This window comes from Esox lucius, chromosome 24 (assembly GCF_011004845.1).
Source record: "Esox lucius isolate fEsoLuc1 chromosome 24, fEsoLuc1.pri, whole genome shotgun sequence".
NCBI classification, from domain to species: domain Eukaryota; kingdom Metazoa; phylum Chordata; class Actinopteri; order Esociformes; family Esocidae; genus Esox; species Esox lucius.
The window spans coordinates 27938600-27965625 of record NC_047592.1 but is presented as its reverse complement, the minus strand read 5'-3'; the positions used below and the strand labels follow the sequence as shown (position 1 = coordinate 27965625).

At 40.6% G+C, this 27026-nt stretch overlaps 1 protein-coding gene across 2 annotated transcripts in view; it reads left to right on the top strand.

Annotated features, from left to right (window-relative positions):
• The window catches only part of slc8a4b (solute carrier family 8 member 4b), a 158092-nt gene that overhangs the window by 50910 nt on the left and 80156 nt on the right, over positions 1–27026 (top strand). For both annotated transcript variants that reach the window (XM_013140317.3, XM_013140315.3), the window contains exons 2-4: positions 23317–23576; positions 23900–23989; positions 26169–26321. In XM_013140317.3, the coding sequence (XP_012995771.1) occupies positions 23349–23576; positions 23900–23989; positions 26169–26321 (471 nt within the window). In that variant the 5' untranslated portion in view covers positions 23317–23348. The remainder of the gene's footprint in view (positions 1–23316; positions 23577–23899; positions 23990–26168; positions 26322–27026) is intronic.

Here is a 27026-nt window from a genome sequence, read left to right as displayed (position 1 = left end):
TTATGCCCTCTGCCAGTCTGTAGCTTTGTTGTCCCCAATGTCTGTTGCTTGACCTTATTCTTATGAACTGCCGCCTTATTCTTATGAAACCTGATGCTCACTGTATTCCTCTGCCAGTAAAGCCAGAATTGAGCCCTTCTTTCCTCACTCCATGCTTTTCTTTTCAACTATTTTGTCATGCTGAATAGTAATTCTTTCATTCAAATTACCTTTGCCATCCAGCTGGTCCTATTGCAAGAGGATAGTGATGACCAAAGCAGTGGTTTTTATACTTTTCCTTGTTAAATTAGATTTGGTTCAGGTAATCACCTAATCAGTACCTCATTAAGTAAAATGAGGTGTACCTGTGTTGTAATTTAACAGACCCTGGAATAGAATGGCTGCCATACATGAAGAGATGCAGATTTAAGAACAATTAGGAGTGGTCTCTTAGTTTTTTCCAGAGGGTATGCAAACTTTTGAGCGTAACTGTATACATATACTCAATATGTGTGTAGCTTGTGGTGTTTGTTTGTCAAGTGTGCACACCAATTTATTGAATGGAATTGATGAGAAGAAAGACTTTTCTGTCAAGAATTACAACTAGTATATACGGAAATGTGTGAGAGTGTTTTGGATGTATTTGTCTCTGTGTGTATGTGCTTGTGTATGGGGGTGTATTCCGGCTAAACAGAAGAAATAAACCTGTCACAGCCAGTAGGAGTAGTTCTTTCTTGACACACGGCCAAGGCAACTCTCCTCTCACAAGGTTAACAAAAACACCTCTGTGCCTTAAATCACACACACACAGGCAGTCTGACGATCTATAATGTTATTGATCGCTAGGCCACTGAATTAAAACACCTCATCTTATTAACTCACCATTGCCTGCACCATTCCTGCCAAGAGTAAGGATTTAAACAAAGCAAAGGCTGTGTTTGTTCACAATTAGGCACAGTCGGTCTCGTGTGTACTGTTTTACTTGTGGACTAGGGTCAGAGAGTCTTAAGAAAACCCTGGGGTTATGTTACGGTTGGCTCTCTGGGTTTGGTTTCAGTTGGACAACACCCCACTGTTAGTAGTGCTTGTCTCTGAATTTCTCTGTACTCAAGTCCTTCTCAAAACTGGTGAAGCAGGGGGAGAGAGTAGCCAATAAGAATACAAATGAGAAAAGGCCAGTGCCTTGGTTGAAATTGCAGGAGTTTGCACCTCAATCTGACTCCTTACCCCATTCCCCTTGTCTGGCTACTTCAATCCAATACGTGGGTAAACGTTCAATTGAACTTTTTCTCTAACCTAATTAACTCAGAGTTACAGTACATTACTTCATATTTACAAATCTAAAAGGAAGGAAAATACAGTGGAGACCACCAGAAAAGGTTACGCTTCGATTGTGTCTACTGTGTGATTCCACAAAAATGTTATGTTTGCTTCATCTGTGGTATACATGGGACAAAAGTTCAACATTTAGTCGCTACCCTTTCTGTTGTGCTGTTTCTTTATGGAATTTGATGCACATGTTCCTAGCATTGTCTGGTCCTTTCTCCATTTACCTTTCCCTATCTATTTTTTTTCTCCCTTTCACATTCTGGTTGTCCCTCTCTCCTTCTTTCCCTTCCCGCTGCTTCTCCCCATCCTCTCCATTAATTCTGCCCTTCTGTTCTCCCCTTTTCTTTCTCCCTCCTCAACCCGTCTCTCCCTTGCGCTCCCCAACTCCATTTCCTTGTATCACTCTGTCTCTTATTCTCCGTAACCTCATTACCAGTTCATGCCCTCAAGGTGCCATGTTTTCAGCCTTGTCATTGTACGTGCACGTGCATGTTTGTGTGGGAGGACTGTGATTGCCAATCTTCTCTGCCTAGTAGTTTGGTTACTCTCTTCACTGAGCCACGATTGGAATCGGCTCCCAAAGCATCTCATTTGTCTTTTGCCTGTGTCAAATGCTATCTCTTTTCGTATTCATTTCTGTGTCTTGTTCCAACTAGGAGTCCAGGGCAAAGTAGTGTACTGAGACGGGGAGTGTCCTGGTGTTTAAGATGCAGATTCTGGAAAGTGTGACCTCTGAATGAGGGTGTGAAGCAATTCCCCCGAGCTGGCAGTGAAGTGGTGGTTATTTCACACACATTAGTTACTCGTGAACAATGTGTGTTTCACACACACAAACTTATTGTAAACAAACATTATTTTTTTAATTTCAAATCTTACTCTCTGTGAAAATTGTGTAATCACTGGTAAGGTCATTAGATTTGGCCAATCAGTGCCCAATCGATCAATATCAGAGAGAGGTTGTGTAGTATGGGTGTTAATAGTGTGCTAAGGATAAATGGAGGGAAGTTTCAAACCTAAGGATGAATATAACTACTTTTATATTTAGTTTAAATGTGTATACCTTGAAGTACAGATTTTATATTATTGTTACATCCAAATTAAGACATACAGTTTCAGATATTGCTTTACAGTCATATTTTATTGTTGTTGACAATGGACATGATTTGGTACTAACAACTGTCCCTCTGTGACAGAGGCTAAACCATCCAAAGAACCGAAATTGTTAATTGAGTTCTGGTATAGATTTCTATAACAATTCTGTAACACTGATTCTGACAGGCTGTCGTGTCCATAATATTTTAAATCGAGTGCGATGATATGCAAACTTCCCATGCAAAGCTATCGTTCTTCAAGGGTTATGGTTAAGTGCCATTGGTAACCTCTTTTGAAGTGTATACTCATCCTAAGCATAATGGACCTGACTGTTAAAAGGGATCACGGACTGACTATCAAGCAGTACGCAATCATAATAAAATGTGTATGTCCTCCTTTTTTGCTCCCGAATTGTATTTCTGTATGAAAACTAGATTAGATTCAATTTTATTGTCAGTGAAAATGTGCGAGTGCAGTACAACGAAATGCAGTTAGCATCTAACCAGAATTGCAAGTAGAAGAGGGCAGGACATTTACAAGTATTAAGTAAAGTGTATGTTACAAGTGGAATGTATAGATTTGCAATTAAGGCAAATGCCAGTACAAATGGCAATACTAAAACTAGCAGGGAGTTGTAATTAATGTCTTAACAATCCATATCAATCTCTAACCAGTCATGCTGATTTTGTGAATTTGTTTACTCCCTTGACTAGGGCTTGTTACATTTTGGCAGCATTTTCAGAGAAATATCCAAGAAGTCTGGAAACGCTAGATTATTCTAGTCTAAACTTGCAGATATCTATAGCTCAAGGCACCACCTTCCGAGGTACAGTAGTGTGCATCACTACTGTAGTTTTGCAAGTGTGAAGATAATTGTTTTGGAACTATAACTGTAAGTTTCTGTTCAGCGTGCAGACATATCACTTGATTTTGATCACAATCCGGCGTGGTATGTCTCGTGCATGCCGGTGTGAGTTCAAATGCTATGGAAATGATTATGGAAATTGAAGTCTAGCTAGCGTTTTGCTCTCTCTTTTGTTATGCAAACAAGCCTTAAAGCCCCCTGCCCCCTGCATTTACAACTATGGTCTGTATCTGTGTGATCAGTCCTGCAAATATCCAGCTGAATGGCTCTGCTCAGCGAGCGGTACTTGCACATTTGTGACCTGCAGGTGTCAAGCCTGAGGTGATTTATGAGCTGACAAGAAACAGCTCGGCAGATTAAAATGTATGAGATTAAGAGTAAGCGTTTCAATTCATTCTGGTTATTGCTCTCCTACTCAGTAGGCTATTGAAAACAACATACAATATTCTAAATAAAACATTGTAGGATTAAAATACTGCAAATGTATACATTTGAGAGAGTGCGGGGTCGTCCTTTTTTGTCCTTTGTTTGTATATTCTAACATAACGTACAATTTCACATCCGTAATGTATTTCCTCCAGTGTATTTATGACACTGTAACTTTCTAGTTAACTTTAAGTAACTAGAAAGTTACTTAAAGTCTACTTAAGGAGGTGGCCTGGTCTATTGAGCTTATTGACTCGCTTTGTCTTCTGTCTTTGCTCAGAATCTGGGCACATTGGAAGGAACCACTCTTAGGGAATGCGGGGGTAGGGATGTTATTTAGCAGGACCATTAGTGTGACCCCTCAAAATACAAATTATTAAATACATGCTTAAATATCAATATTAAATAAGCATCTCAACATTTTCAACCCGGGACATACACTGATGCCCTCCGTTGGCAGGATAAATCTGCTTTCAAAGCCTATGCAATAATGGGATTTCTTGTCTTTTTGAGGTGCACCAATATTTCAGATGGCAACTTATGCACTTAGCCCCCGGATAAGAGATGTTCTTAGACACATATCACAAACCCACAAAATGCTTTATTGCCTTTACAAACCAGCTACCAACACAATTGGAGCAGTCAAAAGTAACTCATAGCCATGGTATACACTCACCTAAAGGATTATTAGGAACACCTGTTCAATTTCTCATTAATGCAATTATCTAATCAACCAATCACATGGCAGTTGCTTCAATGCATTTAGGGGTGTGGTCCTGGTCAAGACAATCTCCTGAACTCCAAACTGAATGTCAGAATGGGAAAGAAAGGTGATTTAAGCAATTTTGAGCGTGGCATGGTTGTTGGTGCCAGACGGGCCGGTCTGAGTATTTCACAATCTGCTCAGTTACTGGGATTTTCACGCACAACCATTTCTAGGGTTTACAAAGAATGGTGTGAAAAGGGAAAAACATCCAGTATGCGGCAGTCCTGTGGGTGAAAATGCCTTGTTGATGCTAGAGGTCAGAGGAGAATGGGCCAACTGATTCAAGCTGATTGAAGAGCAACTTCGACTGAAATAACCACTCGTTACAACCGAGGTATGCAGCAAAGCATTTGTGAAGCCACAATACGCACAACCTTGAGGCGGATGGGCTACAACAGCAGAAGACCCCACCGGGTACCACTCATCTCCACTACAAATAGGAAAAAGAGGCTACAATTTGCACCTGCTCACCAAAATTGGACAGTTGAAGACTGGAAGAATGTTGCCTGGTCTGATGAGTCTCGATACTATCCTATCAATATGGGCCAACATTTCTAAAGAATGCTTTCAGCACCTTGTTGAATCAATGCCACGTAGAATTAAGGCAGTTCTGAAGGTGAAAGGGGGTCAAACACAGTATTAGTATGGTGTTCCTAATAATCCTTTAGGTGAGTGTATGGTCTGTTATAAACTGGGTGGTTTATACAGTGAATACTGATTGGCTGATAACTGTGGTATATGTAAGGAATAAGGCACCAGGGGTATGGCCAAAATACCATGGCTAAGAGCTTTTCTTAAGCACTATTCATTGCTTAGCCATGGTATTATTAAGCCTTATTGCCTACATATACTATTGCTTTGAACCAATAGCAATTCTGTAGTTTATATATTTAGTATATTTATAAACACAACTTTTTTAACAGTGTCACATCCAGCGTAGGAATTTCACGAAGGCCACGACGGCCATGGCCGTGAAGCCCAAAAATACATTGTATGCCCTACTGCCACCATGACCTGTTCCTGCTACTGCCAAAATCTCAGGGAGTGCAGTCCGGTTTTTTGTTTGTAAGTTTGTTTTGTAGTTCGCAAATGAGTACAACCAAAATAATGGACTACATGCAGGTAAGCTAGCTAGTTATCAATAGATATCAGACATATTTTGTGATTAACTTCATCAAACCTCTCTGTTTTGGAAGGTGCGTTCATGACCACCTGGGAGGTGGAAAAGTTATGACCTCCGAGTAGTAGAATACACTTGAACACTTTTTGAGAGCTCTAAGGAGTAACGTTAGATTTGGCGTCAGAAGACATGACAGCTTTTATGGTGAAAGATTAAAAAATGAAAATTACTTGTGCCGTGCACAAAGAAGTCACTACTTTTGTTTATTTAGATCATACTCATTAGCGCAGGTGATCCTCCTATATCCTCCTATTTCACTCAATGACCTTTGTGCCCTTGCATGTGGCCTCGGTGCCCTAAACCTTTTTGTGACACTGAAGGCCTTAATGGCCTTGCCCCTAAAATGATGAAATTCCAAGCTTGGTCACATCTATAACAGTACATTTTCCTCTTTAAAGTTTGAAGGACAGTGGCTATTTGTATTTACCCTAAGAATTTAAGTCAAGTTTTTCCCATTTTTCTTTAATCCCAAAAATGGCTGTTCATTTCCATCATGTTTTGTTACTTTAAAGTGCTATCACTTACAATGCAATTCTGTGAATACATTTCTGATGTTTTTCTATTTTTTTGTGTGCAAATGCCACATCCTTAATGCAGGAACTGCAGTGGAATGATAACCATCGCGCTTCAATGAAACAGAATTACCTCTGAATTTACAACTAATATCATCAAGTTCCAATGCTGGACAAGCCCTGGATAACATTGAAGGAGTCGTCATGCAATCTCACTCTCTGTCTTTTCACACCCTCTCTCCTCTCCTCTCCTCTCCCATCCTTAAATCCTTCATTCTCCTTCTCTCTGTAACCTCCACATCTCTTGTTACCCATTGGGTCTAGATGGCTGGTTTATAAATGGCATAGCAACGCATAATTGAATCGCTGGCCCTGTGCAGTGGCAGTAGTGTGTGTGTGTGCTTGGTGATGTAGGCGTTTTTGGCAGAATGGCTGACGAGCGACTGGCATGTCTTGGCACTCGCCACCGGTAAGGATGGGAAGATGGAGAGGAGAGAGGAAGGAAAGGATCTGGTTACATTTACAACCTCAAGCCATTGGCCTGGGCCCTATTGTCTATGTAGTTCTGAGCTATGGGCCCTGGTTGACTGTAGTGCAATACATAGGGAATGGTGTGTAGTCCTGGTTACACTCTGACAGAGAGCAGAAAATACCAGGTTCTATATAAGGCTGTCTGAACTACGCAGACAGAGTAATCTGCGATGTAGGCTCATTTCCTTACTAAAGGGAGATAGAGAGGGAGGGAGGGAGGGGGTGAGGGAGGGGGTGAGGGAGGGAGGGAAGGAAGGAGTGAGGGAGGGAGGGAGATAAAGCGAGTGTCAGGGAGATGATTAGTTCTCCTGAGGCCATTCTGGAAAGGTTGCAAAGCCTTCTGGGGGTAAATGACATGTCTGCTTCTGGAATGGGACGGTCAAGGGGCCACACATACACAGACAAAACCCCCACACACAGACAAACACACACACACACACACACATTAGCATCATCCAGAGGACATAGTCCTATCTTTAGGGGACAATAGGAAGTAATCGTTAATGAAATTATTTGAGCAAATGATTTAATTATTTAACAGTCTGGTTTTCATTGTGACGAGCTGACACAGTCACCATAGCAATGAGTATTTAAGCTCTCTCTATCCTTTTCTCTTTATCTCTTTCTGTCAATTAAATTAAATTAAAATCCATTCTTTATTGGCATGACATAACAATTTAAACATTGTTGAATCATACATTGGAAATAATGATACATTTACAATATAACATCATTAGTAGGAACTAAAAAGAATAATCATTTGTAAATTAGACATTTAGAATCATAATAATCAAGAGAAGAAAAAACAACTAAAACCAAAATAAAACATACAATATAAAATACAGTGGCGTAAGACAGGTTGGTTGGTTGTTGGTCTTTTTGCGACAGGCGGCAATGTAGTGTGCAGCCAGACCACAGCCCAAAAAGAGGAGAACACAAAGAGCCTGGTCGTACTCCATTCATCAGAGGGCTATTGTGATTGGTTTTATTCTGGTTTCAGTGTGTTAGTAGGACAGGTTTTGGAAATCAGCCCCAGGAACCGTTGGATTCAGGAATTTTCATCTTAACATTTGGTATTGCAGGCCTTGGTTACTATACAGGATGGGGCCGCGTTATTGTAGATTTATTTTGTTAATTTTCTTTTTTCCTCTTGCATCCTTTTGTTTTGTGTGTGTATGTTCATCTTTCTCCATGTGTTGTTATATCAGCGACAGCTGTTGAAGTTATTTTATTTTTTTAATGCTCAGGGACAACTGAGGCAGTTTGTGGCTGTGTATGTGTGCGTGTGTATGTGTGCGTGTGTATGTGTGATTTGCTTGTGTCACCGTTGCAGTTTGTTCACCCATGCAGCCCTCTATACCCCACACACACACACACACTCACACGCGGACATATTCCTAGCTTAGAGCTCATCTTCTTTACTGAATATCTCCTTGAAGTCTCTTCTGTTTTTTGTTGGGCTCTTTCTCCTTCCTCTCACTTGCTTTGCAAATCTATTTAATCCTCTGCTACTTCTTTCCCTAAGGGCTTGCTTATGCTACGTTTTCCGAGACATATCGAAGAAGGCTCGATATACTAGATTATTTTGCTGTGTTAACTTGCAGATATCGCTGGCTCGAGACAACACCTTCTGAGGTAGCGTGTGACACATTTTAAATAGAGCCCCCCCCCCCCCCCCCCCCCCCCCCAGAGTTCTGCAAGTTTGAAGACATTCTGTCCAAACTGTATCGTTTCTGTACATATCACTCCGCTTAATTTCCCACGATTGACAGCCAAAATCCTGCATAGTACGTCTCGAACATACCAGTATACATTTAAACGCTATGGAAATTATTGTGGCCACAATAATATGTCTGTCTAGTGTTCTATTCTCTCTCTGAAACACGTGTGAATGTTTCTCTGTCTCTCATTCTTTCTTCCTCCTCATCCACTGTTTAGCTTTTCTCTGTCTGTCTCTCTCTCTCGATCAATCTCCGTCTACTACACAGTTACTTTTAATTCAGTGATGACGTTACAGATAAATAGATTATGAAAGTGGATGCAGCTTCAGTGACTCCAGACAGTGAGTGGTAGTAGCCTCCTTTGTGTATGTGTTATTGTCTCATCTGTGTATCCGTTTCCCCGGCACGGATACACAGATGAGACCTTTTTCCATCTCTATAGTCTCGATACACCCACATGTGTTGATCCTCTCACATGTTAACGCCCACTCTCGGACACACTCCAGTAGGAGTTACCCACGACTCTCAGCGGGGGTGCATTTACTAGCTCTCAAAATCTGTCTAATTACTCCCTCTTATCCTCATGCAATGCTCTGAAACGCGTCTCTAATCCTAGACCAATCCATGAATGGCTAAATCCCAAATGAAACACTACTCCTCGGCCTCGGCCCTCCATTTGCACAAACGCATACCACCACCATTTGTGTCTCAAAGCTGAGGGAGCTGAAAATGCAAGTTCAGGCTCTTCAACTCCAATCCTGGATGGCCAAAACAGTGATGTTTTTTGCTTCTACTTGGTTGTTAATTATTAATGATATTTAGACTCTTCAGTGGAACATTCCAGTGAGTGTGCAACAACGCAGACTCAACCTGCAAAGCGGCACCACATCACCTTAGAGAAATCTTTACAAATCAATAAATAGGCATGCCAAATGAAATGACACATGCCTTTATGTCTGATTTAAGAATGATATAATACTTCCGACCTAAATAAAATGTTTTGCTGTCTCAGAAGCATTTAATCTTGTGAAACAGCAGGAGGGGCTTGTTCATTTAAATTTCATGCTTGTTTTATTGAAGTGGAACAATTTTTGAATAATTAAATGAATATTTTAAAAACACATGTGTTAAAAGTGTGTTATAAGACTATTGAGCGGTCCGCATAATTGTCATTTTTGACTCAACAGCTATACGACTGTACCAAATGTGTCACTTTATTTTTCATTTGACACACTCCAACTTGTTGATTGTGGCCTCTGCAGAATATGGCAGCAAGCTCAGCAGAGTTTGGGAGACAGTATCCTCCAAAGCACATCCCACCATGCTGTTCTGCTTCTTATCACACCAGTCTCTCAACTAACAATTAAACCGGAATCAATACGCTACCTCAATTAGCGTGCAAGGGCCTGAATCGCCACAAGGAGTCATTAGAGCACAACTTGGGCTGGCGCCCTATTCAAACATTACCTATCTACCTGGATATTGCTGTGCCTACTATACACCATGTTGTGGTACTCCAGGGTCAGATGCCACAAGCAGAAAATATACCCAGGTCACAATGGCACAGTTACGCTGCAGAACATTAGACTGCTGCACAACTCGGGAGGGCCTCCGTTTGCAACGTTTTTAACATGTGCTGACAGCCTGCTTGCTGCGGCACAGCAGGGCGCGTTCACTAGCTCCCTAATTACCCCTTTCATCATATCCTCTTCAGTACTCCAACCTTCTGCAGCACTCTCCATCTAATCCCTGTCTGTCTCTCGACACTGTCTGTCTGCATGTCTCCTTGTATGGTTAATTTCTTCTCTCTCTGCCTTCTTATTTGTGTCTTTCTGTGTTGTTTTGCTGGATTTTTTGTGTGTACTTTTCCTTTTTCTCTCTCGCAAATGTTGGCTTTGCATCTCTTTCTCCTAGCAACCTTTTGAGATTTCCTCTTTCCCCTTCCCCCCATCTCTTTCCTTTCCATCTCTTCTTTCCTCTTTCTCACTCTTTTTCTCCCCCTATTCTTTCCTCAGATGATTGTTTCTCATCTGTGTCCTTCCATTATTCAGTCTACTGAATCCCCAGAGCTCAACAGCACCAAAGGCTGTCATCCCTGGTTCTTTAGCCCAGAATTGCTGGGTCCTTGGGGGGCTAGTATTGCTGGTTTAAGGGGCTCTGGTGGTTGGTCCAGACTTAGGGCTAGTCACGGCCGCATTCCCTTGTGGACTAAATACGAAAATGTGATCGAACTATAGATCTGTCATGAGAATTTGGGATGAATAAGATTTACAAATAGCATTAGTTCCAGTGCTTTGTTCAAGTCATGATCTTGCAGCTGCTAGTGCTTTTTTGCTATTACAAAATACAAATTTGTATTATAAAAAAAAGGGTTATTTTAAATTAGCTGTATACTCAATATCTTAATACGGACTGTTAACCACAATAAATACTTTTTATATTATTTTCTTTTTTTTTAAGTGAATACATTTTACTAACATCTTTTAAAGTATAAACTACCTGAAGTGAACAATGCAGATTATGAATCAACAGTCCAATCCATTGTTCTTGAGGCAGTATGAGCAGGGGTTTAAATATCCTTGTAAGACACCTTGGTAGAATGGCAGGATGTACTGCAACAAGAAACAATAAGTTAATAAAATACTGTGAAAGATGGGCTGATCCATGGACATCAGAGGGTTGTACTTAAGGCTGTTTTGGTTCAAAGGGATATTCCTAATTAGCTCCCTCCTTGTGGAAGTTAGCTGAATTATAGCAACAGCATTTTACAAATCTAAAATAGTTATTTACATGATTCCCTACACTATTTAATGATTGTTTTGTCACTTGAACAGAAATTTAGTGAACTATGGAATTTTAGCAACCAGAAATGTATTGACAATTTAGCTTTCCCCCACCTGCTATTGTTCGTTTGAGAGGTGATTGTGTGTTTTTGTGATGGCAGTAGAAGAGAGGAACAGTGTCCCTTTTACATTTAATAAGAGACAAGAGAATACAATGTGCCTCCTGTTTCCGTGTGATAAAATGTACTTTTTTATTAATCAAAATCAAAATAAGTTGTGAAATACTACGTTATAGATGTCGCTCGTTTAATTCCAGTGCCAAGGGGGCGGTCCGCGATGAGACATGCTGCGGAATGCCCCTCCAAATGGGATATCCCTATTTGGAGCAGTGGGTGGCGCCTGGAGAGCTGAAGGTTGCGGGTTCAAGACACTGCCCGCCAGACACTACAATACCAACGGTATAGGGCTGTTGCAATTATTAGCTACATAATTGCCTTATGTAAATAATTTGAGCCAGATTGCAATTATGTTTATAGACAACAATCTTTTTGCACAATATTTTGAATCCAAAGTCATGTTTCCAAACTGACTAAGTGATTTTGAGGTCAATGTTTGAAACGTCTTAAAAATAGACTACCACGCGTATGATATCGGTTTCCATAGGATGTTGAGCCCACGCATGCAAGAAAACTTTTGACAGGCTCTGCGGAAAGTTATACTATAGCAGGGCTGGCCAACCCTGTTCCTGGAGAGCCACAGTCCTGTAGGTTTTCTCTTCAGCCTCATTTGTGACTAACCTGAGTCTGCTTTTCATCCAACTACGAATTAGAATCAGGTGTGCTGAATAAGAGTTGGTGAGAAAACCTACAGGACTGTGGCTTTCCAGGAACAGGGTTGGCCAGCCCTATACTATAGGCTCAGATAATTTACTAAACCTTGTTTGCTGGCCTCAGTTGCACCATCACTAGTTTTTTAAATCGGCCCGGTTATGTCTGCTTCGCCTTGAACATTTCAGAGTCGTATGCTGGAGCTGGTGCCAGATTGTGCTGCTTTTGATTCTAGTGCCAAGCTTGATTTTCATTTAGTACATTTGTAGGGCCTAATAAACGAATTAAAATATTATTGCCTGTGTTCTTATGTAGGCCTTCTATGTAGGCTATTATTTTTTGGAGTGGGACATTTTGTTAGGTATAGTAGGACACTATATTATGATTAAAATGAACTATTTGACACATGAGAAATACGTTTTAACCACATGAATTAATTAATTAAGGTGTACAGTAAATATAAAATCCGTTATTCAGATTGAAAACATGATTTTAAAATCCAAACATTGTGCAAAAATAATTGCGATGTGGCTCAAATCATTTTGATCAGGCAATAACTGCGACTGCCAGGTGGCCAGAGAGTACCCAGGCAGACGCAAATCACTCTTAATGGGCGATACCCTGAGTTAAAGAATGACACTCCCTGTGAATTAATTTAACAATTAAAATAAAGTTTCATGTTGATGACATAGTTGATCACATGCAGCGCTACAAAATCTGTTTTACAGTGGGGAGAACAAGTATTTGATACACTGCCGATTTTGCAGGTTTTCCTACTTACAAAGCATGTAGAGGTCTGTAACTTTTATCATAGGTACATTTCAACTGTGAGAGACGGAATCTAAAACATAAATCCAGAAAATCACATTGTATGATTTTTAAATAATTAATTTGCATTTTATTGCATGACTTAAGTATTTGATCAATGACCTGAAGAGAGCTGGCACCACAGTCTCAAAGAAAACCATTAGTAACACACTACGCCATCATGGATTAAAATCCTGCAGCCCACGCAAGGTCCCCCCTCAAGTCAGCGCATGTCCAGGCCCATCTGAAGTTTGCCAATGACCATCTGGATGATCCAGAGGAGGAACGGGAGAAGGTCATGTTGTCTGATGAGACAAAAATAGAGCTTTTTGGTCTAAACTCCAATCGCCCTGTTTGGAGGAAGAAGAAGGATGAGTACAACTCCAAGAACACCATCCGAACCGTGAAGCATGGAGGTGGAAACATCATTCTTTGGGGATGCTTTTCTGCAAAGGGGACAGGACGACTGCACCAGGGCAACAAAGGAGTAGCTCAGTAAGAAGCATCTCAAGGTCCTGGAGTGGCCTAGCCAGTCTTCAGACCTGAACCCAATAGAAAATCTTTGGAGGGAGCTGAAAGTCCGTATTGCCCAGCGACAGCCCGGAAACCTGAAGGGTCTGTATGGAGGAGTGGGCCAAAATCCCTGCTGCAGTATGTGCAAACCTGGTCAAGAACTACAGGAAACGTATGATCTCTGTAATTGCAAACAAAGGTTTCTGTACCAAATATTAAGTTCTGCTTTTCTGATGTATCAAATATTTATGTCATGCAATAAAATGCAAATTAATTATTTAAAAATCATACAATGTGGTTTTCACTGACAGTTGAAGTGTACCTATGATAAAAATTACAGACCTCTACATGCTTTGTAAGTGGGAAAACCTGCAAAATCGGCAGTGTATCAAATACTTGTTCTCCCCACTGTACCTCTAAACTTAGTATTGCAATCTTATTCATGAAATAACTTTTTTTAGGAGATAAACAAAATATGAAACATATAATCTGTTTGAATAAGAAATATCCCTAATTATTTTATAGAGCCATGAAGATGATCCATCTTCTTATATAATTCATCAAAGGTATCACAGTAATTCATTATTAGTGAAATAAAATGAAAACGATATTGTTGACCAGAGGATCACAATACATTTCGGGCTTAGCACCCGCCCAACCTGCAGGGGGGACTTCTTTGCAACACATTTTTCATGTATTTATTGTGATACAAGTGTTGTTCTAACCACGGTCTTACCGGTTTTTAATATATTAGGCCTACATTAGTTTGTGTTATCTCTCTGGAACCTGAAATATTTCCAAACAACAGAAGATGATTTATTTTCGGCACCAAATCATCCCTAGTCTCTCTCATTGTCCTCTGGGTTAATTTTCTTAATAGATCCTTTTCCTCTCCTTAACAGCAAGCCTCTGCACTATTCTTAGACAGTGGGCTCTACGCTGCAACTTCATGTTTCTGACTGGTTAATTTGCTGTTCAGAGGACCTGCGCATGTTGTTACTTTATTGGGTGGTGGCTATTACTTTCGTATAGAGCCATCACGGAATTATGATGTTTTTAGAGTACTCACTTTAACTCATTTTTAATAAATTGGGACAAGAGAGAGGCATGAACAGAACAATGTGTTGTATTGTTTGATTGACCGATTTGAGACATACAGCTGGACATTTGAATTGTAGACCTTTATTATCTTAAAATAGCAATAGGTAGGGGAAGATTTGTTGTAAGAGCGCTTGAAGAAAGGTTATGTGTAGTCAAATTGTGCCATTTGCTTGCCAGACTCCAACCTTTATACTAATTATTTGGAATCACAATTTGAACATGTGCAATTTCAAAAACGCAGAAAAAGCTGCAATTTTATTAATTTTTTATGCTCAATCAAAATAATATTTTTATTGGTGCGATATCCTAATCGTATTTGTATACAGTTTATTAGTGATTTTAGAATCAGTTTGCCTACTTAAAAATAATAATTCAGATTATTAGTATGAAGGTTGGAGTCTGGCAAGCGAACGGCACAATTCGATTGCCACGATTAGGGCTTGCTGTTGAAAAGAGGAAGAGGATTGATTAAGAAAAAGAACCCAGAGGACAATGAGATCATAGCAACATCTCTGGTGTAGCCTATACTGTATGCTCCGTTCCCAAAGACTGTGAAGAGTTCATTATGCTGACTAATTTAAATATGTTTTATTGCTGTTTAAATGTAGACTATTATACACTATGGCTATTTAAAACATATGTTTGGTAGCTATTCTGTACAGCTGGAATTCAGGAATTTTAACGACCATATTGACTGATTTGATAAAACAAATGAGTTGATGCAACAAATAAGCGACTGACGCATTTAAATACAATATTTAAACTCTGACAGCCTATTCGCCAACTGCCATAAGATGTGTTTTTCAACCATGCTGTACTTCAAAACTATGATCTTAACAAATAGTTCTGCTTTGTATTTTATTATTTCTTGAGATAATTCAAATGTTTAAACACATTTTTTTTTCCTTCTGTGTAGGCTGTTGGTGTATTTCCTTATTAAAACATTTCGTAATTATATCAGTGATGAAGTAGCAACTTGAAACATTTCGCTTTTAAAATCATTATAACCTGTTATTTTAGAAAAACATTGTGGACATTGTGTGTACTGTCATTTATAAAAAAAACATTTGAGAACGAATAGCATTTTCATCGTTCTAGCTTCCCCATGTGTTTGGAATAGTGCAATTACAGTTTGATGCAATCTACCGTATGTTGACGCAATCTACCTGATCTTATCAAGGTAAGAAAATGCTGTAATTAAACGAGCGACATCTGTATATCACTGCAGATGTATATTATGGCCATTTTCTGATATTAAAATGAAAAAATTTATATATTCCACCTTTACTTGGATTGTCTTTATCCTGGCTCCCTATGGGATTTGAACCCACAACCCTGGCATTGTATGGACACCCCATGTGTCATAACATTATGCCCACCTTTCGTCATCAAATAACCTGCAACATGATTTTCCAGAACATACCGCCAGGGATAAACTGCACTACTCAATCAGTAAGGGTTACATTTCTGAATGAGTAAGTTGCAAAAAGTTGGGCGCGGAGCTCTTCATTATGGTTATGATCCTGGTTTCATATTCTCTCATATTAAGTGCTTAAGAACTTAATCGACCATCTGAACAATTACACAATCCTTTGTTCTGGGTTAAGCAAGATTAGTCATGCGGCCTTCAACCCCCTCCATCCATCACTCCATGCAATGGTAACCCTTATCTCTCTGTCCATCCATCCGTCCCTCCCTCCCTCCATATATCCTTCCCTTCATCCCTTGCTTGCCCTGATCTATCCATCGCTCTCCCACCATGGAGGCGAAATAATGACATCAATGCTGGATGGAGGGATTGGACGGAGGGTTGAATAGTTCGGGGAAGACTAGCAGAGCGTACATAGAAGTGGGCATGTGGCTAATGAAATGTCATGTAACCCACAGACTTGATTAGATCACACACACGCATACCCACATATTACACACACACACACACACATTTGTTTTTCTATCCTTGTGGGGACCTGAGGCCTAACCCAGAAATTCATGCTCCCTATCCCTAACCCATAGTCCTAAAACTAACCCTAAACTTTACCTAACCTTAACCTAACCCTAACCTCAAACTCAATAACCTCAATAAGCTAACATGTTTTCCCACACTTAATCTTATCATCTCAACACTCATCATCGGGGCCTCTTCCTGGTGCAATACCAAGGCCACTGTTAAGGTGCTGCTTTTATACCAAGACCACTGTCAAGATACTGTTGTTATGGGTAGCCTGGCTTTGTAGGTGAAGTAGCATTTTGTGTCCATTAATATTGATGTAGCCTAATGTGAGTTGGGTATTAAGTGTGTTTATGTGTGTATAAAACAAGGACAATTTGACCTTTTGCCTGTCACATGACGTAAGGGTTAGGTTAAGGGCAAAATGTACAATTGGAGTTAGAGTTAGGCTTAGGAGTTAGACTTAGGAGTTAGACTTAGGAGTTAGACTTAGGAGTTGTAAAATAGAATTTTGAATGTGAATAATGTTTAGAGTAAACTAAAATGGAAAATGTCTGTCTCTGTGTGTGTGTGTGTGTGTGTGTGTGTGTGTGCGTGTGTTGATCTGTGAAATGTCATGAATGGCCCTGCTGTAGTTTTATTCATAAAACAGGATGATGTGTATGTCTGGTGAAGTGTACATGATCTGATATGATTCTTCATTCATGCTGAACACATATGTGATTCTGAAAAGACCAAAAGCGACAGCTTATTCAGACTGTATGTGTGTGTGTGTGTGTGTGTGTGCGTGTGTGCGTGTATTTGACTGTAAGCTATGCGTGCTGTGTATGTGTCAGCAAACATGTGTGTATGTGTTTGTTTGCCTGCCTGTTTATCAGCCACCCTGCCTGGTGTGCATGCTACAGGGGTGTTAAGTTGTTTGTGTGTATATCTTTGTGTTTAACCCCTGACCTCTCAGGACCTTTAGATCATCCAATTATTTTGACTCGTCTCTGGGTCCACCCACACACACACAATGTTTACTGTTTAAATGGGGACACCAAAGTTGACTGTCCTTAAATATTTAACCCAACCCTAACCTTAACCCCAGTAATTTAACATTTATTCATAAACTTAAACAAGTTCTAGTGCCTAAATTTAACCGGTAATGCCTCCCCCTATATCTATGGTTAACCCATTACAGTTTGCCCTAAACATGACACTTAACATAACACTTTTCTGATTAACCCATAGTTCGGGGATATTTTGGTCCCCATTATGTCAGAAAAACACACACACATACACACACTCCACTACAAAACCAGACTCTGGTAGTGTATAAAAGCCTTATAATCTCTGGTCTATGTAAGGTACATCCCACATAACAAAGGGGAGAAAGTCTTTAGCCATATGTCAATATGTCCTCTTCTGCCATTTGTCTATAATTGTGTGGCTGTCATCTTTCTTTATATGGTAATTTAAAACGACAACTCAGCATTATGGGCTGTGTGTGCTTGTGCCTGACTACCTGTGAATTATGTGAAGCCTGGGTTTGTATGGGGAGGGGGGTTATGTGTGAATGAGCAAAGAGGAAGATAGATGATAATGTTTGTGTGTATGTGTGTGTGTGTCTGTGTGTGAGAGACACTTCTATGTGTGTGTGTTTGTGTCTGTGTATGTGTTGTGTGCCAGCAGTATACTAAATCCAATTTTGGGTTTTGACAGGTCTAAACGAGGAGTTATGCGGGAAAAAACAGAAGCATTAATCAAGATCAGTGCTAGACCAAGGGAACGCAGTGTTTGTGTGTGCGTGTCCTTGTTTTATTACGCCTGGTGGGGCCGAAAAGGATAATAAAATCAGGAACATTCAAATTCCTGAGGACATTTCGCCAATCCCCATGAGGGAAAAGACTTCTACACTCTTAGAAATAAGGGTTCCAAAAGGGTTTTTCTTGAAGGGTTGTTCTTCCCAGAACCATTTGCTTCTGAAAAACCCTTTTTTGAAGAAAGTGTTCTTTTTTGTAACACTAAGGGTTTCATTAAGAACCCTTAAAGGATTGTTGAAATCATGGGTGTTAGAAAATCCTCACCCTAAAATAGTCAAATGTTTACCCATGTTTGAAATTGTATTTTTAATTGTAGATGTATGTGGAATCCCCTGAATCAAGTCATTTTACTTGTGTTCTGCCATAGTTGATACATTAAACATAATTTCATGCCATACAATAGTTCTTTTTTTAAATAAGATTATTTTCAGGGCATTTTCATGCCTTAATTGGACAGAGACCTAAAAGAAGGGGTGAGAGGGGATTACATGCAGGAAAAGAACCAGGCTAGACCCAAACCCAGCCTGCTGCCAAATGGACACCTGCCTTGTGGTACACACATTGAGCCATCCAATTTGTTAACGTATTAGTCCCTTAAAGGTGAGATACATTGTGTGTAGGTGTTTTAGGCTGTGGAGAGACCATAGAGCAAGGATCATTTATGCATTGTATCTTTTTTTTTTTAAAGATACAATGCATAAATGTAATGTGCTTGAAATATCCAAGCCATATTGATGTGGATTAAGCTGAAAACCTTTTTCAATGGAGATCTTGTTTGAATTTTACTTTTAGTCTAGGACTAGGCTTAATCCATGTCTGGGAAACTGGATGAATGTGTTGCATGCGATTCTATTCTACCAATGATTTGTAAGTGACACTTTCAAATGGGATAGAGTACCATGCCAGAGGGACCAGAACCACTTAGCACATATGATTTTAAACTACTACCCCACCATATTGTCTTTACCACTAATGACCCACCCCACAGAGATACCCAACACAAATAACACACCCCAACAGAGAGTGTTTCAAACAGCAACATTCAGGTCGTCACATGTTCTACAAAAAAGGTGTGCTATATCATCGTGATTACTTTGGTGTCTCTTCAATTAGAATACCTACCCTTAATTACAAATTTGCTCACACCCCTTCACTCTGTTCACACATTGGGCACGTTTGAGTGGATCAGATTTTCTAGATGTTGATCAACGTTGGTCACAGACTTGTGTTACATTATGGGGATGCAAATTGTCTGACTTGTGAATGCATGACCTTTGCGACTTCATGAGAAGAACCATGTGATCAAATGTCATGACGTTACGTCTACAGTCAACTGGAAATGTATGCACTTGCTCCCTACCAACTTCACGTTTAAACCAAAGCATTGTTGAGCTAAAGGCACTACATGCGCATTATTTGTAGCCACCTATCATTGAATATGGCATGTTTACTGTTGGGTGTATTACTTACCTATTGAAATACACTCACCTAAAGGATTATTAGGAACACCTGTTCAATTTCTCATCAATGCAATTATCTAATCAACCAATCACATGGCAGTTGCTTCAATGTATTTAGGGGTGTGGTCCTGGTCAAGACAATCTCCTGAACTCCAAACTGAATGTCAGAATGGGAAAGAAAGGTGATTTAAGCAATATTGAGCGTGGCATGGTTTTTGGTGCCAGACGGGCCGGTCTGAGTATTTCACAATCTGCTCAGTTACTGGGATTTTCATGCACAACCATTTCTAGGGTTTACAAAGAATGGTATGTAAAGGGAAAAACATCCAGTATGCGGCAGTCCTGTGGGCGAAAATGCCTTGTTGATGCTAGAGGTCAGAGGAGAATGGGCCGACTGATTCAAGCTGATTGAAGAGCAACTTTGACTGAAATAACCACTCGTTACAACCGAGGTATGCAGCAAAGCATTTGTGAAGCCACAACACGCACAACCTTGAGGCGGATGGGCTACAACAGCAGAAGACCCAACCTGGTACCACTCATCTCCACTACAAATAGGAAAAAGAGGCTACAATTTGCACAAGCTCACCAAAATTGGACAGTTGAAGACTGGAAGAATGTTGCCTGGTCTGATGAGTCTCGATTTCTGTTGAGACATTCAGATGGTAGAGTCAGAATTTGGCGTAAACAGAATGAGAACATGGATCCATCATGCCTTGTTACCACTGTGCAGGCTGGTGGTGGTGTTGTAATGGTGTGGGGGATGTTTTCTTGGCACACTTTAGGCCCCTTAGTGCCAATTGGGCATCGTTTAAATGCCATGGCCTACCTGAGCATTGTTTCTGACCATGTCCATCCCTTTATGACCCTCATGTACCCATCCTCTGATGGCTACTTCCAGCAGGATAATGCACCATGTCACAAAGTTCGAATAATTTCAAATTGGTTCCATGAACATGACAATGAGTTCACTGTACTGAAATGGCCCCCACAGTCACCAGATCTCAACCCAATAGAGCATCTTTGGATGTGGTGGAACGGGAGCTTCGTGCCCTGGATGTGCATCCCACAAATCTCCATCAACTGCAAGATGCTATCCTATCAATATGGGCCAACATTTCTAAAGAATGCTTTCAGCTCCTTGTTGAATCAATGCCACGTAGAATTAAGGCAGTTCTGAAGGCAAAAGGGGGTCAAACACAGTATTTGTATGGTGTTCCTAATAATCCTTTAGGTGGGTGTATGTCAAAGTTTTGTCTAATCTAATGAATAACAGAATACCTCCTTGGGCCATGATGATCATGTTGCACTTACTGTAAGAAAACTGGAATTTCGATAACATCCACTTCATCGCCAATCCAACAAACAGCAGAAGTTGTCCGACTTGCTGTCTGAAGTTAAGGACCTCCCCTGACTTCTCTTGCTGGCTTGTGTCTACAGTTGGCTGCTTTAGGCTTAACTCTCAAACGGGCCCGATGTGTGATCACCTGTTTAACTGTGTATGAATTTATACTACTGTTCACGCTGGATTGAAGTGACAGAAGATCAGAAACTTCAGAAAATCCAGGTAAGCTAAATCTAATATCTTATTTCAGGAAGTTTGAGTCTAGCTAAGGACTTTATGGTGAAAGGTGGACTATTTTAATGCTAGTATTTGTTTAATGCTTTTTTTGGTAGAAATGAACAATACAGCCTGGGCATATGATGAGGTATGCCAGTGGCTTGAACTAGAGGGTTTAGGTGATTACACAAACGTCCGTGTTGTCCTATTAAAACCAGAACACAGAAGAAATATCTAAAGCATCTTGAATTGTATCATCAAACTGAGACTAATTTAGTTGTTGAATGAGGCCAAAATGGAGGCCCCAGTAAATATATATACATATAATTAATCTGAAAACATGTAAACTGGAAGCACCACTAAACAACAGGTCAGAGAAATAAAGAAAAATAAAGCCCCAGATGGGGACAACTACATCTCTTTTAGAGAAACTAGCAGAAGTCAAAGCAAATATTAAAAGAGCTCTTGCCCTTTTTTCTCAAGCTTTTTTACCTCAAGTGGTTCATTTTGTGTGTTATGGATATAAAACAGGTGTTTCTTTATACTGACAAGTATTTCAACATTATTTATATATATTAATGTGAAAACTGTGGTGTTCCCTCATTTTTACCTGATTGTGTGCCAGTGCAGGCTGTTAGTATAGGAGTTGGAGGACAGGCTTATTCAGTCTGTTCAACTGTCACCATTATGTGACCATACTCCTATTGCTGTCATTGGACCCTGCATTACTTTGTTGTTTGTAAAGTAAGTGGACCTTGGCATGATGCTACTAACTGTCTTTTTCTCTTCCCTCTGTGCTATGTCACCATTGCTGGAGATTACATGAATTCATCTGCTGAGGGCTGCCTGATGTGCCTGGCTTGTCCTGTCATGTTGCTGATTCCACTGGTCCTATGCTCACTTTTGACCTGCTCAGTTTTGGGACCTACACAGCCTCTCATGTTTTGTTGGCTTATTCATGAGACTCTCCTCTGCTTATCCGTCATTGTTCCAAGATTAGTACATAAATAAAATTCTCATTAAGAATTGTTTTAATGTTTTCTCAATGTCAAATAAACATTGGTGATTGTAACATAGATTGTTAAAATGATGGATGACCACAATATATGGGATTAAAGACAATAGGGTTAAAGGCAGGACTCTAAAACCCTTGGAATATAAAAAGTTTTTCAGTGGAATGCCCTGGGTGAGTTCTAGATAGGAAACCCTTGGAGTATACAGGTTTTCAGTGGAATGCCCTGGGTGGGTTCTAGATGAAACTCTTGGAGTATAAAAGGTGAAATCCCTTGGGTGGGTTCTTGTAGCCACCCTTAGAAGGTAAAATGATCTGGATAGAACACCCAGAGAGTTCTGGGTGAAACGTTCACACCATAGAATGGTTCTCTGTAGAACCTCTCATAGGGGTTCTAGGTGAAAGCTTTCCCAGATGGTTCAAGATATAGCCCTTTATATTAGGCTATTGGTAGAACCCTCTAAAAGGGTTTCAGGTGGAACCTTTATAAAAGGTTCTACCAGGAACCAAAAAGGGTTATTTATGGGGACAAGCCAAATAACCCAAAATGGTTCTACTCAGTCCCTTTATTTCTAAGAGTGTATGGTGAAGGCTCGGGGTTAGGGAAAATTTGATTTTGAATGGAAATATTTTTTGGAGTCCCCAAAAGGATATTAATACTTTGTGTGTGTGTATGTGTGTGATTCCGACCGATGCTGAGATGTGTGTTCTATTTCTCCCTAGGGATGATTCTCACTGAAATAAATCTTTGTGACAGACTGCACACAGCATGGCCATTCATGACATTCACAAACGAACATAAACACACACACTTAATCACACACATACTGACATACACACACACATTTTAGGATGGGGGGATACAAAACATCCACTAACCATTACCCTATTCTCAAAAACCTAACCTTAACCTCACCTCCTAACACTTTTTTTTCTTTGGCTGAAAAGTGGAAAAAGATAAAGGGTTCAAACTCATTCTGCAGTACTTCAGTGCACCTGAGGAAGTGGCGCAGACCGCTTGACCACCCTAGGCCAGTTGACTCAGAAGTTTGTAAGTTATATTCACTATTGTCTCTTTCTCCTTCTCTTTATCTTCAGGTGTATTCCTGAAAGGCAGACCCTCTGCAACTATGTCAGCCCTACACCTCCCATCCCTCCATCCCTCCTCTCTCCCCTCTGTACTCCTCTTTGTCTCCATCGTGCTCCTCCTGACTCTTCCTGGTCCAACCCTGGGTGGCTCTGCTTCTCCGTCCGAGGGAGGTGACGTCAAAGCTAACTGCACAGCTGCTGGAGATCCCTGTCAGGAAGGAGTGGTGCTACCCGTCTGGAACCCCCAGAACCCCTCTGTAGGAGACAAGGTGACTATAACTTGAGCTCTTTACTGGTTTTTGTTTCACTTGATTTAAAAAAAATTCATTGGGGATATCAGCCAGAATTTAATATAGCACCTCACCGTAAAGTGATGTTGACAATGCACTAATTGAAAGAATCCTGCATTTACAAAGATCGCATTCACTTAAAATGTATGCCGATGTCAGTTCAGTGGCAAATTACCTTTAATGTCTAGCTCTCTATAACGGGTGATCAGAAAGAATCCTGAGCTTTGTTTGTGTTTTGTCTGTGTGTCATGAAATCGATGGTGTCATTAAAGATTATTTTCATCGAATTTCATCTAATCTAGGTGGCGCGGGCCATTGTCTACTTTGTAGCTCTGATCTACATGTTCCTGGGGATGTCCATCATTGCTGATAGATTTATGTCTTCTATAGAGGTAAGAATACACACATTTGCATATACACCCATTCAAACACACACTCGCACACACCTGCACTTACGGATGCACACATACTGCATACCAAAATGTAAAAAAAAGTAGCTTGACATGTGCGTTTATGTGGTTCAACCCTTTGGAACAATGAAAGTAGAATGGACATTTGTCATTTACTTTATATGTGGCACGAATGCCTTTCTGGTAATGTGTCCAATGTTATTAATTAAAAAAGCATTGTGGTTAGAATCAGAAACGCTTTGTGAGATGTGCTTGGTCTTGTATCTGCTGTGGAGTTGTGACGTGGCAAGACCATAATGGGGAATTAGTAGTCCAATTGCTACTTCAAAGAGAAATGTGACACAAAATGTTGCTTACTATAATTATTTCATTTGTGTGGACTATTTATTACAGTGGGGAGAACAAGTATTTGATACACTGCCGATTTTGCAGGTTCTCACTTACAAAGCATGTAGAATATTTATCATAGGTACACTTCAACTGTGAGTGAAAAATCCAGAAAATCACAATTAATTTGCATTGTATTGCATGACATACGTATTTGATACATCAGAAAAGCAGAACTTAATATTTGGTACAGAAACCTTTGTTTGCAATTACAGAGATCATACGTTTCCTGTAGTTCTTGACCAGTGTTTGCACACACTGCAGCAGGGATTTTGGCCCAGTCCTCCATACAGACCTTCTCCAGATCCTTCAGGTTTCCGGGCTGTCGCTGGGCAATACGGACTTTCAGCTCCCTCCAAAGATTTTCTATTGGGTTCAGGCCTGAAGACTGGCTAGGCCACTCCAGGACCTTGAGATGCTTCTTACTGAGCCACTCCTTAGTTGCCCTGGCTGTGTGTTTCGGGTCGTTGTCATGCTGGAAGACCTAGCCACGACCCATCTTCAATGCTCTTACTGAGGGAAGCAGGCTGTTGGCCAAGATCTGGCGATACATGGCCCCATCCATCCTCCCCTCAATACAGTGCAGTCGTCCTGTCCCCTTTGCAGAAAAGCATCCCCAAAGAATGATGTTTCCACCTCCATGCTTCACAGTTGGGATGGTGTTCTTGGGGTTGTAATCATCCTTCTTCTTCCTCCAAACACGGCAAGTGGAGTTTAGACCAAAAAGCTCTATTTTTGTCTCATCAGACCACATGACCTTCTCCCGTTCCTCCTCTGGATCATCCAGATGGTCATTGGCAAACTTCAGACGGGCCTGGACATGCGCTGGCTTGAGCAGGGGGACCTTGCGTGGGCTGCAGGATTTTAATCCATGTAGTTTGTTACTCATGGTTTTCTTTAAGACTGTGGTCCCAGCTCTTTTCAGGTCATTGACCAGGTCTTGCCATGTAGTTCTGGGCTGATCCCTCACCTTCCTCATGATCATTGATGCCCCACGAGGTGAGATCTTGCATGGAGCCCCAGACCGTGGAAGATTGACCGTCATCTTGAACTTCTTCCATTTTCTAATAATTGCGCCAACAGTTGTTGCCTTCTCACCAAGCTGTTTGCCTATTGTCCTGTAGCTCATCCCAGCCTTGTGCAGGTCTACAATTTTATCCCTGATGTCCTTACACAGCTCTCTGGTCTTGGCCATTGTGGAGAGGTTGGAGTCTGTTTGACTGAGTCTGTGGACAAGTGTCTTTCATACAGGTAACGAGTTCAAACAGGTGCATTTAATACAGGTAATGAGTGGAGAACAGGAGGGCTTCTTAAAGAAAAACTAACAGGTCTGTGAGAGCCGGAATTCTTACTGGTTAGTAGGTGATCAAATACTTATGTCATGCAATAAAATGCTAATTAATTATAAAAAAATCATACAATGTGATTTTCTGGATTTTTGATTCCATCTCTCACAGTTGAAGTGTACCTATGATACAAATTACAGACCTCTACATGCTTTGTAAGTAGGAAAACCTGCAGAATCAGCAGTGTATTTTCTCTTTTATGTTCTATTCTACTATATTTTTTTCCTGTTGTATTATTTTTCACTCTACTTTGTACTGTTCTGATCCATTCAGTTGTATTATGTAATACACTGTTTCAATATTATGTAATTTTATTCATCTTCTCCTCCACTTTGTTTTATCCCATTCTGTTCTGTTTATTTTTATTCTACCCTGCTGTATTGTACTGTGATCTATTATATTCTACTGTGTTCTCTTCTATCTTCCAGGTGATCACCTCTCAGGAGAAGGAGATAACCATAAAGAAGTCAAATGGGGAGACTACCACGGCTACTGTGAGGATTTGGAATGAGACTGTCTCTAACCTTACACTTATGGCCCTGGGTTCATCAGCCCCAGAGATACTGCTCTCTGTCATAGAGGTAATACACCCTCATGGGCACGCACACACACACACACACACACACACACTCACATAAACAATACCCTAACAAACACACATACGTGCTCTCGCACACTCGTACACATACACAGAATCTTACGCACCGTCTAAAATTCACATACTCTCTCTCACACACAGAAACACACAATACTACTTTGTCATAGAGCTATCACAAGCACCCTAGCCACACACAGTGGCTTGTGAAAGTGCACAGAGCCTTTGTATAGTCTTTTGACTGACTAGGCTTATTAGGCTACGCAGCATATTGCTTTATTATGTACATTCATTGCCAGGTGTTACAAGGCCGTGAGATGAGAGTTGCCTCCCAGACAGGGGCTAATGGGATAATAAACTACTAAAAACTACAGCAATTAGCTGGTAAATGCACTATTAGCCAAAGTCCCGTTGAATTTGAATTAAAATGAATAGCAGTTACCATGCCCACTATCTTCCAACTCTGAACTGACCTGCATTGAATACTGCAGCAGACAGCCAGACAGCCTTCCAGCCCGCTCAGAGGTGACGCATGTTCCACTTACACAGTGTCTCCCTCTGAGAATCTTGGCGGGACCCTGGACAACACCCTGTCATCCTCAGCAAACATCAAGGCGGTGACTGCCTTCTGCAGGTTCATGCTGTACAACATTTGCAGAGGATGACTTTACCTCACACAGAAAGCGGTGCA